Source organism: Camelina sativa, chromosome 11 (assembly GCF_030686135.1).
Source record: "Camelina sativa cultivar CO46 ecotype springtype chromosome 11, ASM3068613v1".
NCBI lineage: Eukaryota > Viridiplantae > Streptophyta > Magnoliopsida > Brassicales > Brassicaceae > Camelina > Camelina sativa.
Genome location: NC_141890.1, coordinates 43,682,837 through 43,700,573, shown reverse-complemented (window position 1 = coordinate 43,700,573; position 17,737 = coordinate 43,682,837). Strand labels below are relative to the sequence as shown.

Sequence of the window (17,737 nt, the reverse complement as noted above, 5' to 3'; positions counted from 1 at the left end):
CTATTTAAGTTTTCTTTATGTCCTAAGCTTCTCAGCTTGACCATGCTATCTTTCATAGTTTCCAATGATTGAAAATATGATCTTACACAAACTTTAGTTCATGTCTGATCAATTGACTCTTTTAAGTCTACCCCATTTTTGTCTTCGCCTTTTAAGGATATTGGACCTAGACATTTAAATGATAGTTCACTTTATGCCAAATGATAAGCACCAAGCAAAGAGGATTTGGTATAAAATGGCACTTTCAGTTATTTTTATACGGTCTCTTTTCACAACAATTATTGAAGAAGCAAACCTTCCATTTATATTCTATTGTGTAAATACATTGATATTATCATTCTAAGAGGTTGTAATATAACATAATCTAAGTATATTATAAGAATGTATGGACCACTATGCCACTTATTTTTTTGCAGTATAATGATTATTTAGCTTCACCGAATTTGACAAAAGATATATCATAAAGTACTTTTGTTATTATCCATATGCATGTCCCAGCTCTGTCCATGTCCTCTATGGATTTATTCGTATTTTAGCCATCATTTACCTAACTTATCGATTTTTATTTAAGTAACTAAGTAACAATTTTTTGCGTTGATATTATAATGTTCAATATTTCGGTCAGTCTGCCAAATTATTTAGTTGATATGTCAAGTCTCTCAACAATCAACATATTATTAAAGATGTTTTTGGCGTATTTCTTCAACCCTTAAAGGTATTTAAAGTCGATCATGAACGAATTCTATTTTTATCGGCATGATTTAAACCATCCCATGTTCACATATTCCGCCCATGTTTGGTGTAGCTCAAGAGAGATTCTCCACTGCCAAACTAAAAAAAAGTTGTAAAGATACTATACATAGTTAGATCTTGACACTTCACCTAAGTTTATCGATCAATCCACTTCGTTGTTCTCCATTGGCATTACATCACCGTCCTCAAACGTCATTACAAAGTTCTCCCTAATCAACATTCATAATATTCTAGTGGATAGTAATGCATCCCCAACTATGTGTTTGGTTTGGGATAGAGCATAAAAATGGAATATGAGAACCCAAACATAAAGTGACAAAACGACAAGTGGAAAGGCTGCGAATTTGGTACGGTGTTTTTTTTTCTTCGTTTCTTTCAAAAGTGTTAGCGTTCGAAAGGTAATAACAACAGAAAATAAACTATAGAACAGACGAAACAAAGTATGACCAATGCAAAAAACAGACATTTTCTTTTATTGTTGTTGTGAAGCATGCACGGCCAACGGCCCAAGATCTCTATATGTCTTTGATTGTTTTTTTGGTGGATAAAAGATGAAGCGTGGTTGATGCCGTTGAAAAGAAACTCACTCGTCTTTTAGTTAGATCTGCGTTTGTCTAACGCGCCTTCGGAAAGCCATGTGCAGTTTGATTCCAAACCAAAACCATTTTCTGATATCATTGATTGCGCTTTTGAAATCGATCATTTATTTGTGTTTAGTAAGTTTTACAAATATAGCATTCGCTGTGTAAAGAAAAAGATCAAAACTTCTTGGCTTATGTTTTTTTTGTCTGAAAAAAAGAAAAATTTATTGTTATTGAATTACAATCAAAGTCATCGAGCTAGTGTAGCTTGACAAAAAGAAAAAAAAAAATCTTCCAATTTTCGTTTCGTTCAATTAATTTTGTTTTACTATGTGTGTGGTCACAAAATTTTTCATAAATACTAAGGGGATGTCATTGATTGTATAAGTTGAAGTCAACTTCATTAAAGTGTTTTTTTTTGTCTTTTAGTAATTCCAAATGTAACATTTTAAATCAATCAAATGATTTATATAATTAATCTCATCTTGAAAATGTGTATCTTTATTTTAAATATCTATTAATTAAATTACAAAAGGTGATACAAAGTGTCAAACTCACATATAGTCACGATGAGGATGATTTCCCGTAATACATTAATTTACGTTTTGGGTTTGATGTCGGATTATAATAATAAAATTTGAAGTTGATACGTTATATACATGCTAAGGTCAACTCTCTCTTCCACTTCGATTATACGAAAAAGAGTGCACCGGAGTTGAAACAAGGAAACGTGTCAGGGATAACTCGATAAACTCATGCACTTGTAGTTCAGTAGTTGTATGAAGATGAAGTTAATAAATACTAATAACAAAATGAAGGAAATAGTATTTCTCTACAAAAAGAAAAACTATATTTCTACCATCATATTTTTTTAATATTAATTAAATGTTTTTAAATTGATAGTAATACATCAAGGATTATTAAATAAAAATGTTTCTAACGAAAACTCACAAAATCTTAATATAGAAATTGGGCTTTAGAAGGCTTTTAATTTAAGATCCATTGGTGAAGTGAATACCCACACAACAAGGCCTATCAGGCCAGTTTGATGATAAAATTACTATCCGAAAATACACAAAATTATTAACAATATTACGATAGTGCCACCAGAGCTGTTCCTTTCCTGTAATTTCAGTTTCTTCTTCGTTTCACCTATCCTCTCAACCCACACGCTCTTCAAGAATTAGGTTTTTTTTCTTTTTCTTTTTTTGTATCTTCTCTAAAACTCCCAAATCCGAAGATATGAAGAGATCGTCGGGTAGAAAAGATTCAAATTTCGTAGAGCAATTGATACTGTACGTTGCTAGTGCAGCATTGAGTAGCTTGGTTCTCTATGTGGGTCTCAGAGCAATTGACCCTAACCGTGACGCTGCTAAAAAGTCTCTCCAGCATAAGCGAGAAATCGCCAAACGTTTGGGTCGTCCTCTTATTCAAACCAATCAATACGAGGTAGTTTCGGGACTCCCAATGATCCAATTTCTTATTCAAAGTTCGTTCTTTTTTTTTTGAGTTCGGAATAGTAAAATTTCAATCGAAAGATTAGGGATTTAAGGTTCAAATCTTGTGTTATATGTGAAAACAGGATGTAATAGCTTGTGATGTTATAAACCCATTACACATAGATGTGGAGTTTGGTTCTATTGGAGGTTTGGAGTCAATGAAGCAAGCTTTGTATGAGCTTGTGATTCTACCATTGAAGAGACCTGAGCTCTTTGCTTATGGGAAGTTACTTGGTCCTCAAAAGGGTGTTTTGTTGTATGGTCCTCCTGGAACTGGGAAGACTATGCTTGCTAAAGCCATTGCCAGAGAATCAGAAGCTGTTTTTATTAATGTGAAGGTTTCGAATCTGATGAGCAAGTGGTTTGGTGATGCACAGAAGCTTGGTAGGTGTAGATTTTGTTTTGTGTGTAAAAGAAGCTGACGTTACTGATGTTATTTGGTTGTGTTTACTGATTTATGAGTTGTTTTGTATTGTTTCTTGCTTCAGTGGCTGCTGTATTTAGCTTGGCCTACAAACTCCAACCTGCTATTATTTTTATCGACGAGGTTGATAGCTTTCTTGGCCAGCGTCGTTCTACTGATAATGAAGCAATGTCGAATATGAAAACTGAGTTTATGGCTTTATGGGATGGATTTACTACAGATCGTGAGTGAAACTTTCTTGTCCTCGTTGTCTTATTTAACTATGTAACTTGAGTGTTAGCTGAAGTTTGATGTGTTTTGTTTTGTAGAGAATGCGAGGGTGATGGTTCTTGCTGCAACTAACAGACCTTCAGAGCTCGATGAAGCAATATTGAGGCGTTTTCCTCAGGCCTTTGAGATCGGGATGCCTGATTGCCGAGAGAGAGCACAAATATTGAAAGTGATTTTGAAAGGAGAGAGGATTGAACCAAATATCAACTATGATCATGTAGCTCGCTTATGTCAAGATTATACCGGATCAGATATCTTTGAACTCTGCAAAAAAGCAGCCTACTTCCCAATTAGAGAAATCCTAGAGGAAGAGAGAAAGGGCAGAGAGATTTCGGTAAGTAAGAAACCAGGTTTAGGAATGTTAATTTTTTCTTCCTCACTTGATTTCTTAGTACTGACATCTTGAGTTTCCTGAAATTTGTAGGAGCCTAGGCCATTGACACAACTGGACTTGGAAAAGGCGTTTGCTACCTCAAAGAAGACTCAGGTTGCTGCAAGCGAGTACACTGGTTTTAGACGCCCAACAGATGCTGACGAGGTCCAAGCAGCTATAAACGGCATCTCAAAGCTTTTCAAAATGAGAAATCAACGTGATTCAGAATGAGATTGGGAATAGAGAGGCTCTTCACTAAAGTTTTGTATAGCCACAAAAAGTATACCCAAAGAAATTATACCTTTTTAGTAAACCCTCTACAGGCTCATATGCTGAATAAGTTGGTACCTTTCCCAAGGATGCTTTAAAGCTGTCTTTAGGAAATTAAATTCACTTGGAACTTCATTTCTAGTTCAAGCAACGTTCTTTACATTTTACAAATTTGTTCGTTTTTCTTCAAATTTTGAATAAAAATATCAGCTTTGGTTTTATTCTTTATATAAAAATGGCAGCTTTAGAATGTTATATGGTCGTGTCAATGTCAATGACAATGATACCACCTGGGCTTTGATCGGTTTATAATATAACTGGGCTTTTGAGTCAACTTGAGAAAAAAGTTTTTATTTTTCTTTTGTTTTGTTTGTTGTCAGAATCTGTCGATCGTCTTCAACCCAAACTGTCAGAATCTTTCGTCGATTTGATCGATTCTTCCCCGTCTCACCTCAGAAGGTACCAAATTTTGTTAAGTTGTTCAATCCGAGTCTAAGTTCGTGGGGATCTCGCGGCTAATCTCGATCAAGTCTTGTTTCTTATCGTTGTATCATTACTATGTGATTTGGTCTTATTTGATTAGTTCTTCATGAATTGAGATTTGAGATTAGGGTTTATTTCTATTTCTCGGTGACGACTCGTGAGCCTAAATTTGAAACCAGCTCTAGCTTAAAAACCAAACCTTTTTAGGTGTTTCAAGTTGGGAATGCCGCTGATTTTGTTTCATTTGTGTGCTCTGTGAACAGGTTATTGTGATTGGGGGTCGAATCTTCTGATCATGGTAAGTGCTCTTTGCTTGGTGTTGTTGTTTCTGTGTACTTGATGGTGGTTCTCTTTAGCGTGAACTTGTTCTAAAGTTTATACCTTTTTTGTTGTGGGACTATTATCTCAGAATTTTCTTCTTGGAGCTTTCAAGCCGGCATGTAATATTTCAATCACCTTTACTGATGGGAAAAATCGTAAACAGGTACATACGTTTCTCTATTTTCCTTCTCCTATAGATATGCACTTAGGCTGCAGGTTTTCTTAATGTCACTCAATCGATCTATGTTGCGGTAGGTACCCATTAAGAAAGATAATGGACAAATAGTTATGAATCCACTTTTCCAGAGTCAAGAAACTATTGCTGGGAAGGTACTTTATTTTTGTTGAGATTTCCTAGTCATCAGGAGGTTTACGGAATTGCTTAAACGGATTTTTTTTTGTTTTTTCATAACTTGTCTCTCCCAGATTCACATTGATCCATATCAAGGGAAAAAGGTCGAGCATAATGGTGTAAAAGTTGAGCTTCTTGGTCAAATAGGTGTGTAGATAATGTGTGAATTATGTCGGTTTCGTTATCTGGTTTTGAACTCATGTCTTTATATGCTTATCGTTGTTTCTTTTTTTTTTTAAACAGAAATGTACTTTGACAGAGGAAACTTTTATGACTTCACTTCCTTGGGTGAGTCCAAACTTAAGGTTCCATTATGACATGGTAATGTTAATTTCTTCAGTAGTATAAGTAATTGATTGATTGATGTGGCTTCTAATTCTAATTTCCAGTGCGTGAGCTTGATGTACCTGGAGAAATATATGAAAGAAAGACATACCCTTTTGAATTTTCGAGCGTTGAGATGCCTTATGAGACATACAATGGGGTGAATGTGCGCCTAAGGTAAATCATATTATTCTTTGACATCAGATGGAAACAATATATAAGTTCCTAATTTTGCGTACTGTAGTACATTATTTTTGTCTCTGTTTTCTTCAGGTATGTTCTCAAAGTAACAGTTACACGGGGCTACGCTGGAAGCATCGTTGAATACCAGGACTTTGTGGTATTTTTTTTACTTATACGCGTATCTTTGTGACACCATAGTATTTAAGATAAACTTAGCTTTCTTTAACTGGTTTGAAACAGGTCCGTAACTATGTCCCGCCTCCTCCAATCAATAACAGCATTAAGGTGAGTTCTGATACGATGCAAGTTTTTCATTTTAGAAAAAGATTAGTTGAACTATGTCCCGCCGCCTCGCCCATTGTTCACTCTCAGTTCACTGGTTCTTTACCGCTCTTGCTTTGATAGTGAATGACCTTTTGATATGCTTAATTATTGGACCCTTACCCGTTCTGTAGATGGAAGTTGGAATCGAGGACTGCCTCCATATCGAGTTTGAATACAATAAAAGCAAGTAAGACAACTTGATTTTCAGAATTTTAGGCTCGAGTGATTAGGAAAGTTGAAAACAACATTTAATTCGCTATGGTCTGGATGCAGATATCACCTAAAAGATGTTATCCTTGGGAAAATATACTTTCTTCTGGTGAGAATCAAGATAAAGAATATGGATCTTGAGATCAGACGGCGAGAATCAACAGGAGCAGGAGCTAATACTCACGTCGAGACAGAAACACTAGCCAAATTTGAGTTAATGGATGGTGCTCCAGTTAGAGGTACACCCATCATACATTCCAAAACTCATTCAGACCTTTTGTGAGTTTTGTAACGAAGTATTGATTTGAGACCATTGTATTGTTGCAGGCGAATCAATACCTGTAAGAGTTTTCTTGACACCATATGATCTAACACCAACGCATACGAACATCAACAACAAATTCAGCGTAAAGTATTATCTGAATCTTGTGCTGGTGGATGAAGAGGATCGCCGTTACTTCAAGCAGCAAGAAATCACATTATACAGGCTCAAGGAAGAGACATCTTGATGTTTACAAAAGAGAAGAGAGAAATGATTTTTCAGAACTGTGTAAAGCCTTTTCTTTTAAAACATTCCCTGTATGCAAAATTGGTTGGGACTTGTAGTGATGAAGTTACATCATCTTTGTAGTTTGTTCAACGACCCAAATGTTGTTTTGCTTTGTTTTGGATTCTTGCGACTTCTATTGTCTTCTCCCTCTATAAATGTACTTTTTTGTTGTCTTATGTTATTTAAGAAGCAGCTTTGTTTACAGAAAACAAATAAACCAAAGTTGTAAACGAAAATGTTTTTAAGGAATACAAATACAGTTTAGCTGAGAATCTTAGTTTAGAAAACAGGACAACCATGAACAATAACACCTTTAGCCGTCGGACATTTAGCAACAGAGCAACCTTCACCAGAGTTTCCCCACCAGTCAATCGAAATCTCACTACGTTGCAACGCAAGAAACAAAAGCACAGACATAAATCCAGTTCCTGCATCCATTCCTCCAGACAGAACATAGTTATACCTCTGCCACCACTCTCTTCTGTACTTAAACACGAAATGTCCAAACACAAACGCCAAAACGAGCCAGCTCGTGAAGTTAACAGAAGAAGCTGGTGGCATTATAGCCGTGGCTCCAATAAGAACAGGGATGTGAATCATTGAGATCCATTTCCTGTTTGGGAAGAGTTTTGTGGCTAAGTAGACCAATGCTGGAGCTATTGCACCTCCTACAAAAAACCAGTTTATGTTTGAGTATTCTCCAAGATTACCAAACACCCTTCTTGGTCCCACGAGTCCCCAAATCACTGATGCGTCGAAGAAGACTCGATCAGTTGGGCAAGTCCATTGACTTCCTGGTGGAAGCAGAGAAGTGTCACAGATATTTGGGATTTCTGCCATTAGCCACCAAGCTGTAAATGCGTAAACGAATACTGCTACTAAAGTCCCCACAACCTGTGAAAACAACAACAAACTTGTCAAGTGTTATCTTTTTGAGAGATTTATGTGACACATACACATAAACCTATGAAGACTTGCCTGTGCCATGAACATGGTTCTTGGTGGGATCTTCATGTAAGTTCCAAGCTTCAAATCAGCGAGGAAAGTCAAAGATTGAGACATGCTGATGTATCCGTAAGTCTTGAAGCATATGTTAGCAACTGGTCTCTCTGGATATGCATACCCAATTATGTATTCGGTGATAATGTTCAGACCCGGCGCCTACAAAATAAAAACAGAAACACGATTTAATGATCACAACCGGATCGTGAAGCCAAGTTATTAAACGTGTGTATCTTTCTTCTAACCTGGTTAGTAGTGGCCATGATGACACCAACGAGAGGAGTGAAGAAGATAGCTATCAAACAAGCCAAGAAAGCTCCCCACCATGGAAGCTGAATCTGTGCCTCATAGTAGATACATATAAAGACAATAACTGCAAGATTCACAGCGAAAATACAAAGAAACCACCAAAGAGGTACTTCTTTATAATTCCTCTTCATGATCTTTGTATGTATATCCATTTTCTTGTTTTTCCCTAAGGCTCCTTTGGTTTGATTCCAAAGATCTTTGCCGTTGAAAAGCAGGACATGGACAACACTAGCAGTCAAGGTTGCAAAACCTAGTCCATAGGTCACGGCAAAGAAAGTGCTCATGTGGATCGGTCCGGTCTCTGCGTAAGCCTTATGATCGAGGCGGAAATTGGCATCGATGATGCTTCTTACATCGTATTCCTTCCCACTGGCTACAAAAAGTTTACCGGAGTAGATTGGGAAGGTTTTGGCGTTGTAGATATCTAGGTAGTAACAGAGAGGTGTAATAACGTACATCACAAGAAAGAACCCAGCGGCAATATTTGCAGAGGCAAAAAAAGGGCTAGCGAGTGGGCTTCCAAGGTATGACGCGATGGTTGACCAGTCCAGACCAAAGGAACCAATACCTAGTCCCGCTGACCCTGAACCGAGCTGGTTGACTAGAATCGATTTAGGGCTAATCCAACATAGCCAAGAGACTGTGGTTAAGACCGTGAAGAGATAACCAGGTAAGAGATAATAGGAGAAGCTAGTGATGAGCGTGATGACGAAGAACTGATTTCGACTAATCCCCCATTTCGATCTCTTCTCTTTCTCGTGCAATGCTCTGTGTATGATGCAAAATCAGATATATTTTTAAAAAAATGCTTAATCAAAGCTCAACCTGAAGGGAGCATTACCTGAAGAGAGACACTTGAACGAGATTTATTGGCCACCACATCTCACCAGGCTCAACTAAATGTTTTCTATACATACCAGCCCAACCAAATCCTAATACCTTGTAGCACAAGAAACAGGAGAAAAAAAACTCTCAGTTCACAAACCTCTAAACCTAGAAACTGAATACAAATAAAAATCTATCTGTTTTTACCTGAGTGGTGATCATAACGAGTAAAGCTGGTAAGAAATCAAGCCTTCTCTTGTAGTAAAGCTTAACAGCACTAATAATATGACTAGCGTATACAGCACCTGAGCCTGAGTTTGCAAATACGGTTATAAGGACATGTTCTTTGGTACTAAACGGACCAGGATTCATTGTGAAGGACCACCTCGTTCCTTCAAAGAACCTCCTTGTCGGAAGAACTCTAGCCATGAGATGACCAATGGGAACAACAGCAATCTGAGCCGAAACAGAGGAGATGGTCAAAGGATTGGTTCTATACCAAAAAAACTGGTTGAGAAACGACAAGAGAACACAAGCGGTTATGCCAAGAACCCACATCCTAAATGTAACCGTCGGTGAACTTGGATCGTCCGTTTTGGGCACCGTTAGTTCCACTTCTGGAACTACACTTATCTCATCGTCGGCATAAGAATCCGACTCAGACTCCGATCTTATCTCTGTAATTTCTTGCATTGGTCGTCAGAAATAGAGAATTGATGTTCTGTTTTTGTCTCTGCAATACAATTAAAATAATGGGATTGTGTTTATATAACCGTTCTTAATGTTCTCAATTAAACAGAGGAAATACAAACAAACAATAAAAAAAAACTCACAGACAGAGGATTTTGCTTCCTTTGGTTGTGTGTTTTTGATCTGTGATATTCTGAGTGAATCAGATTTGTTTTCTTTTTGGAATGAAGAAATATAGAGTATTTCAATGTATTTTAATTTATTAATTTTGGTACCATATCTTTACTGATTTTTTCATATAAGGAAGTATATATACAATGGATACATAACCAAATAAGAATATTTAGCTTTCTGCATATTACTATTGACTGTAACATAATATTTCTTGAATCCATGGGATTGTTAGTGTTTATTATGTTTTGGATAGGTCTGGGCATATGAGGAATGTTCGGTATATTACATGATTCGGTTCGGGTAAACAGATTTAATAAAACATTATCTATCGGGTAATTTAGATTTCGGTTTGGATACTATCGGATTCGGATCGGTTTGGATGAAAAATTTAGAACCCAATTGATATCCAAAATACCCTTGAAAATTAGTTTAGAGGAGGGTATTCAACTTGTTTTTTCTAGGATTTGGTTAGATTTTAATATTTTAGGATTTTGAGAGATTTGAGTAAGATTTTAGGAGATTTGATGATTTGTTAGAGATTTTAATTTAAAGAAAATGAAAATGAAATGAGAATCTGTGAGATTTTGTAAGTGATTTTAGTATGTTTCAAAACACACCATTTGTCTACTTTTTTTTTTAATGATATATGAATATTATTTACCAAAAGGAACAGTTTTTTTTTTACAAGAGCTTGGCGTAGCAGTGGTAATGAAAAAAGGGAAGTACAAGATGCCAAGATGCCGAGATACAATAGAGTAGATTTATTCTGAGTTTCTCTGTGAAGATTGCAGGTGCAGGAGAGCGCATTGGTGGTGATACCCCAAGAGTGTGTTGGATTTAACTGAGTTTAATTATCTTAATTATTAAGCTAGAGGTTGTATTTGTATTAAACGATGCTTATAAGCATTGTGACGTTTGTAGCAGTTACAACGTTTGATTTAAAAACATAGTCTCATCATTGTAAAACTCAAGTTTTTCCAGTTTATTAATAAAATCACAAGTTTCTCTAATACTTTGTTCTATCTTCTATAAAACACATCAACAAGTACGTTTGTTTTGTTTATTTGTGAGAGAGAAGCTTTTGCTTCTAACATGGTATCAGAGCCCTACTGATTCAAGAGCCAAATTTTTCTAAGTTAAGAGTTCAATAAACACAGAGAGAGTTATGGAGATGGTGTCGAACATGAAGAAAATATTGGCTATTCAAGGGCCAAATTTCCTATGTGTATTTAAGCATCTTGGCTATTGTAGAATCGAACATGAAGAAAATATTGTTAAGAAACTTTTGTTCTTGTGTTGTTCTTATGAGCAATTCTCTTTGGCTTTGAAGAGTGACTGAAATTAGCTTTTATAGCTAACATTTGGTACCAGAGCCCGAATTTGATTTCTTAATCAAATTTGGATCCTCAGTGTCATGTTAAGTGGATGCTTTATTTGGATCAAAGTCAGTTTCTTTCAGATTTCGATATTACAACAGTGATGATCCGATCGATCTATGGCGTTTACGATGAAGACGGCTTCATTGAGGGAGTGAACGATGGTCGATGTGTGGAGGTTAGTGGGCAAGGTGGTTTCAGTTCAACAAAAGCTCTCGACATCAACCCGCCAAAAGAAGAGGCCGTCACTACAGTAACTAAAAAATTTAATCACGTCAACGTGAGAAACCTTGGTAAGCTACTTCTATCTTCTTTACGATGGCTGAAACGTGAAGGAAACAAGTTTGTGACTGATGCAACGTATGAAGGCAATGAAAGATATGAACCTGTTTACTTCATGTGAACCTTGAGGACAAGGCTCTTTTCCGGCGGTGGTGTCATGTACGTAGGGTGTGAGTTTTACAGGGTTTGACCTTTTTTTTCTGGAAATCATTCAAAATCCCATCTCCAAGGGTGTGATTGTATGAGTCATATTTTTCAACTAAAAAAGCTAACAAAGTCTTTTAAAATCATTCAAAGTAGCTATTTTTTTAAAAGTTGTAATATTTTGAATAACAGTAGATTTTAAGTGAGTTTTACAAATTTGAATTGAATAACAATAGATTGTGAATCATTCTAAATGATTTTATATAAATTTCAAGTTGAATAACATAGGATTTTAAAAGAGTTTTAAAAATCATCAATTGAATAACAAGTAATTTTAAAAATACTTTAAAATCTTCTAAAATATGAGTTTAATACCCCCCTCTTAGTTTAAATTTAGCTAAATTTTGACATTTGTATCAAATAATTTTTGGATATTTAGATTATTTTTGGGGTTTAGGTATAAATCTAATTGATACTCCCTTGGTTTCTTATTAATTCAATTTCTAGAATTTTCACACATATTAAGAAGAATTTTAAAGTCATACTTTGAACTTGTCTTATTAGTTTTTTTTTTGTCGACAATAAAGTTTTTATTATATATATATATTTTTAAACATCTGATAAGCTTTTATTGTCTGAAGGAGTGGTCCTCATTGAGGACATTTACTTGAAAACTAGGAATGTAAAAATAGCTGTTAAAAGAGATATTGTTCGGTAAAGGTTCTTTAGTCAAACGATCTGCGACTTTGTTGTTGTGTCTTCGTGTCCAAGCAAATGTAACTTCCTTGAAATTTTGTTTCCAATAATTGATCTCACAAACCCAATTGTGTACACGAAAGTTGTGTTGTTCTCCAGTGACTAGTTTTGTAATTGTTGCATTATCTCCTTCGAAGGTTACTCTCTCAAAGCCGCGTATCCAAGCTTGTTGCATTACAATGAGCAGGGCTTGAAGTTCTGCCTCCAAAACATTATCACATATCATGCCTTTGCTATGTCCAGCTGTTGTATAAAAACCGTCAGAGTCTCTAATTATCCATCCTGCTTGTGGTGTAGTATGCTGTCGGAACTGGCTATCATAATTACACTTAACAAAGTTCCCTTGTGGTCTTGTCCATTGGGAATGTTGTGATCGTTGTTGTCGATGGTTCTGATCAGTTCTTGTATCTTCAGACCAGCAGTTAACCCATTCTTTTGCTTCATTGACCGCTTTAGAAAGATCTTGGTGCCAAGTACTTCCTTTTTGTTGGTAAACCAACAGATTCCTACTCTTCCATATTCTCCATAAAGTCCATATAGGTAGTTTTCGTTCAAGCGTAGTAAGATTCTGGTTGTTGTAGCAATCCACTATACCTTGGAACTTGTCCTCAAAGCTAGTTGACAAACTAGTAATGTTGCTGTTAAGATTTTGACTTCCTCTCCAAATCGATTGGACGTAGTGGCAGTTAAAAAATAAGTGCTATGTTGACTCTTCTTCTTGACAACAGCGTTTACATTGAGGATCTGTAATTATTCTTTTGTGCCTTAACTTCGTACCTGTTGGTAGTGCCCTTGAAAGCATTCGCCATAAAAACTGTCGTAGTTTGGGAGCTATATCCATTTTCCATACAGCCGTCTTGAAACTTTGGAGTCCTGGAGGTGGACGTACTGCCTCAGCTTCATGCATATGTGTTGCCAACCAGTAACCAGATTTTACTGTATATAGACCTGAATCGTTGTAGTGCCAGCCAAGAAGATCTGGAGTAGGTAATGGGCTTAAGTGAATTCTTTGGATTAGTGACACATCTTCAGCAACGATAATGCTTCGTATGAGTTCCATGTTCCAGTTCGCTGTTCTGCCATGATAAGATCTTTAACTTGTAAATAGTTCATTTATATCCCTTCTATACTTCGTGGAGGTCTTGGTGGATTGGTTGGTAGCCAGGGATCAACCCAGACATTAGTCTTGGCGCCATCTCCAATCAAAAAATGCATACCCTGTTGTATCATATCTCGACCCTCGAGCAAAGATTTCCATATAAACGAAGAATGGTTACCAGATCCAGCTGTAAAACAGTTACCAGTCGGATAATATCTTGCTTTGAGGAAACGTGTAAGAAGACTTGTTGGAGCCTGTAGTATTCGCCATATCTGTTTTCCAAGAAGTGCCACATTAAACTTCTCTAAATCTCGAAAACCCAATCCTCCTTCTTTCTTTGGTAAACCCAATCTTTCCCAAGAAACCCAGTGCATCGACCATTTTCCTGGTGTTTTGCTCCACCAATAGTTTGCCAAAATACGATTTATTTCTTCACAAATGCCTTTAGGGAGTTTAAAGCAATTCATTGTATAGACTGGGAGAGCCAGAGCCATTACCACTGTTTTGAGGAGAATTTCTTTACCTGCTTCTGATAGATACCGATGTGACCATCCTTGAGTTCGTTGTTTGACCTTGTCTATTACCTATTGGAAGATCTCCTTATTTTTCCTCCCAATATGTTCTGGTAAACCCAAATATTTACCACAACCTCCGTCATTATGAATATTTAGGATTCTTCGTAGTCTCGTTTTGATATGAGGTTAAACTCGAGCGCCAAAAATGATAGCTGATTTTGAGAGATTGACAGCCTGACCTGATACTCTTTCATAATCCTTTATAATCTTCATGATTGTGGAGCAGGATTTTGGATGTGCATGACAAAAGAACAGAGCATCATCAGCAAATAATAGATGGTTAATAGATGGGCCAGTATTGCTTATCTTCATCCCTTTGAGCTTGTTTTCCTCATATGCTTATGATAGTTGATGACTTAGGACCTCAGCACATAAGATAAAGAGATATGGAGATAGAGGGTCACACTGTCTTATTCCCCTCTCTGGTAAGATCTGACCTTTTGGAGAACTGTTGATCAAAACCGAGTAGCTCACTGACTCGACACACTGCATCACCCAATTTATCCAAGTTGAATCAAATCCTAAATACTGCATTGTGTCTCCAAGGAAGCTCCATTCTAATCTGTCATAAGCTTTTGAAATGTCTGTCTTCACTGCCATATATGAATTATCCCATCGCTTCCTTTACTTTAATGAATGTACCATTTCATGTGCGATGATGACGTTGTCCATTATATTCCTTCCAGGAATGAAGGCTGCTTGGTATTCAGAAACAATAGAAGACAAATGTTTCTTGAGTCTTGCAACTAGGATTTTGGAGATGATCTTGTAGCTTACATTGTAGTTGGAACTTCAACTTTCGGGATGAAACACAAATTGGTGTGATTCATTCTCGATGGCATATTACCTGTGATGAAGAAATTTTCAATTTCCTTGATGATTGGAGCTTTAATGTCTTCCCAGAACTGTTGGTAAAAGGCTCCTGTTAAGCCATCTGGACCAGTGCTCTCTATGGACCAATATCAAAGACTGCATTCTTGATTTCGTCTTCTGTCACTGGACATTGTAGTTCAACATTCATCTGACTGGTTACTTTCCTCTGGAAACCACGAAAAACAGAAGTGTAGTCCAAAGTTGAATCTCTTGTTGTCGTAAACAAATCTTTGAAGTAACTTTCAGCAACAGTGCCAATTTCCTTATCTCCTCGGTAGACTATTCCTTGGTTATCTTCTATCACAATGATCCGATTACGTGCAAGCCTTTGTTTGGCTTGAGCATAGAAGTATCTTGTGTTTCGATCACCTAACATCATCCATGTATTCCTGCTTTTCATCTTCCAAAAATGTTCTTCATCTTTATATGCTTGGTTCAACTGAACTCTGATATGATCTACCTCAGTAGTAGTAGAGTTACCATAGGTTAACGCATGATCCAAATCCCGCTTCAATATACCAATGCGAACCGTAGCATTCAAAAAATTCCTTTTCTTCCAATCCGATATCTTCTTCCTGCTTCTCTGAATCCTATCTGACAGTGACATTGTTGTGTCTTCAGAATTCCAACTAGCAACAATAGTTTCTTTAAAACCCTCTTTTTGAAGTAATCAGCTATCATATCTGAAAACATTTATGTGTTGCTCAACCTCATCGCAGAAGTTAGTCACAGCAGGTCAATGATCTGATCCTTCAAACGGTAGAAATTCAGTCTGTGCAGAAGGGAAAAGAGCTAACCATTCCGAATTTGCCATTACTCGGTCTAAACAGCACCAAACCGTGTGTGTATACCGTTTTCCAGTCCATCAGAATTTGTTGCCAATATGTCTCAAATCATGAAAGTCACAGGTAGTCAACATACGTCGAAAGTCGATGAAAGTTCTTTCTGGTCTTCGTGGACCCCCTCTCTTCTCATCATTGTCCTTAATCTCATTAAAATCACCCATTGCCAACCATGGTTCAAGACGAGAAGTGGATATTCGCTCAAACCTTTCCCATAAATTATTTCTGAGGCTTGGTTCCGGATGACCGTAAACAAACGACAAGTAGAAAGAACTTCCATTAAAAACAACTTGCATATCTACAAGATTAGCTGAAGCAAATACAACTGAAGCAGAGACTGATTTTTTCCAGAAAATAGCAATTCCACCACTTATACCTTGTGGTGGGACTGTAACAAAGTTAGGGAAGCCTAAATCACTAGCAACCTCACTGATCTTGTCATCACGCTGTTTTGTTTCTAGTAGGTATAACATGTCCGGGAAATATTGTCTTTGTATTTCCTCAAGGCGTCGAACTGTAAGGTCTATGCACAGACCTTGACAGTTCCAGCAGGCTGTAATCATGGAGGCTGTGGTGGTTTAGGGCCCACCGCGCCTCTACACTGGGTGCTCTGAGCAGATTTTCTGGCTGTACCGACTTCACGGATCAAGAGCTTTGGACTCGTTCCTATCTTTGAGTGCTCCAAATTGTCTTCCCTCTTTCTTTTCCCTTTCTCCATAGCTATCTGTTCTTGTGCTTGCATCGCTTGGTCCATTATTTCAGGGCGTGGATGAATGTTTAAAGAGTATCTCCGATACTCTGCTCTCCCTGGAATGTCTCCTGTTGCATTCTCATAAATAGGAACATGGTCAAGTAATCACCACTGAAGAGGCCATAGTGCAGATTAGCTTCATGGAGATCAGCTTCCTCTGGATCTTCTTCAACCAAAGCATCATGATTAGGATCAATGTCATATAGTTCATCCGCTTCATCATCGTTTGCATCTGCTTGTCCATCTTCCTCGCCATTTGCCACATCTTATTCAATATCAATTTCTCTTATCACCACGCCTGGATTTGGATTATCTGGAGGCGGTAGAACAGGTTCATCTGAGGGTTGTTCTTCTCCGCCATTTTGGATTAGACAAGCGCCAATGTCATGTGTGAGGAGTCCACAGACTTCACAAAATCCACGGAGCCGCTCAAAACGAAAGCGTAAGAGTGTGTTAATTCCCTCTTGGAATTGGACATTACGTTGGAAGCGAAGAGGATCAGTAATGTTCCAGTTGACTTGAACACGGACAAATTCCACACGAGCCGCAACCTCCGCATCATAGTCAAATTCAAGTAGATTACCAAGAGCACGTCCCACAATAACATTGCGGTTGAGGGAATGCCTCTGATTTGGATCCAAAACGGGATGAAATTGATAAGAGACGGATTTTGAAGCGGATTCCAGCGCTGAAGTATCAGCATACGGTCATTGAAGGCCCATGGACCACGCCGCATCACTGTCTCCAATGACTCTTCAGAGGGGAAGAGGAATTGGAATTGATTTTCGGGGATGAGTCTTCCATGAACCATCCCAGATTGTCCCCAAATTCGGGGCATAGAGGCAACAATGGATCGAAGGTTCTGGCGACGAGGCATTACCGGACGCCCAATGATCATGAAGCGATCCTCCGCCTCGGCTTGGGCCACCTCATCTTCTGGGAGAGCAATTGGGGCTTCATCAGCACCAAGGTTGAGATCATGAACTGCCCGTCGGAGGTTATCAGCCATTTTAAACAGGCTGTTGTAGAATCGGAAAGGAAATAGTAATACGAGAGCAATTGCTGAAATCGTGGATATGGAGAAACCATCTTCAAAACTGGGTTTAAATAAGGGGGGGGGGG

The 17,737-nt window shown here is 37.5% G+C and overlaps 5 protein-coding genes and 1 pseudogene across 6 annotated transcripts; 2 read left to right on the top strand and 4 right to left on the bottom strand.

The window, feature by feature from the left end:
- Positions 1-2,445: 2,445 nt before the first annotated feature.
- Positions 2,446-4,391, top strand: LOC104725873 (uncharacterized). The gene is made up of 5 exons (XM_010444619.3): positions 2,446-2,783; positions 2,917-3,217; positions 3,322-3,480; positions 3,566-3,861; positions 3,952-4,391. The coding sequence occupies exons 1-5, from the start codon at positions 2,577-2,579 to the stop codon at positions 4,129-4,131; spliced, it is 1,143 nt and encodes a 380-aa protein (XP_010442921.1). The 5' UTR covers positions 2,446-2,576; the 3' UTR covers positions 4,132-4,391.
- Positions 4,392-4,490: 99 nt separating this feature from the next.
- LOC104725872 (vacuolar protein sorting-associated protein 26A) lies at positions 4,491-7,098 on the top strand. Of its 2 annotated transcripts, none has more exons than XM_010444618.2 (12): positions 4,491-4,629; positions 4,917-4,951; positions 5,063-5,137; positions 5,230-5,304; positions 5,401-5,473; positions 5,570-5,614; positions 5,716-5,827; positions 5,924-5,990; positions 6,074-6,118; positions 6,289-6,344; positions 6,431-6,606; positions 6,695-7,098. In XM_010444618.2, the coding sequence occupies exons 2-12, from the start codon at positions 4,949-4,951 to the stop codon at positions 6,874-6,876; spliced, it is 909 nt and encodes a 302-aa protein (XP_010442920.1). In that variant the 5' UTR covers positions 4,491-4,629; positions 4,917-4,948; the 3' UTR covers positions 6,877-7,098. The 2 variants fall into 2 exon arrangements, with proteins under 2 accessions (XP_010442920.1, XP_087330402.1); XM_087474276.1 differs by having other exon boundaries at positions 4,615-4,810.
- A 13-nt stretch (positions 7,099-7,111) lies between these two features.
- LOC104725871 (oligopeptide transporter 8) lies at positions 7,112-9,994 on the bottom strand. Its single transcript, XM_087474275.1, has 6 exons — positions 9,887-9,994; positions 9,261-9,786; positions 9,070-9,167; positions 8,165-8,996; positions 7,896-8,078; positions 7,112-7,811 (listed from the first exon to the last, which is right to left on the bottom strand). The coding sequence occupies exons 2-6, from the start codon at positions 9,744-9,746 to the stop codon at positions 7,197-7,199; spliced, it is 2,214 nt and encodes a 737-aa protein (XP_087330401.1). The 5' UTR covers positions 9,747-9,786; positions 9,887-9,994; the 3' UTR covers positions 7,112-7,196.
- Positions 9,995-12,347: 2,353 nt separating this feature from the next.
- Positions 12,348-13,535, bottom strand: LOC147935397 (uncharacterized). Its single transcript, XM_087472968.1, has 2 exons — positions 13,253-13,535; positions 12,348-13,132 (listed from the first exon to the last, which is right to left on the bottom strand). The coding sequence occupies exons 1-2, from the start codon at positions 13,533-13,535 to the stop codon at positions 12,348-12,350; spliced, it is 1,068 nt and encodes a 355-aa protein (XP_087329094.1).
- Positions 13,536-15,098: 1,563 nt separating this feature from the next.
- Positions 15,099-16,337, bottom strand: LOC147935396 (uncharacterized). Its single transcript, XM_087472967.1, has 2 exons — positions 15,944-16,337; positions 15,099-15,679 (listed from the first exon to the last, which is right to left on the bottom strand). The coding sequence occupies exons 1-2, from the start codon at positions 16,335-16,337 to the stop codon at positions 15,099-15,101; spliced, it is 975 nt and encodes a 324-aa protein (XP_087329093.1).
- LOC147935395 (uncharacterized) lies at positions 16,127-17,737 on the bottom strand (annotated as a pseudogene).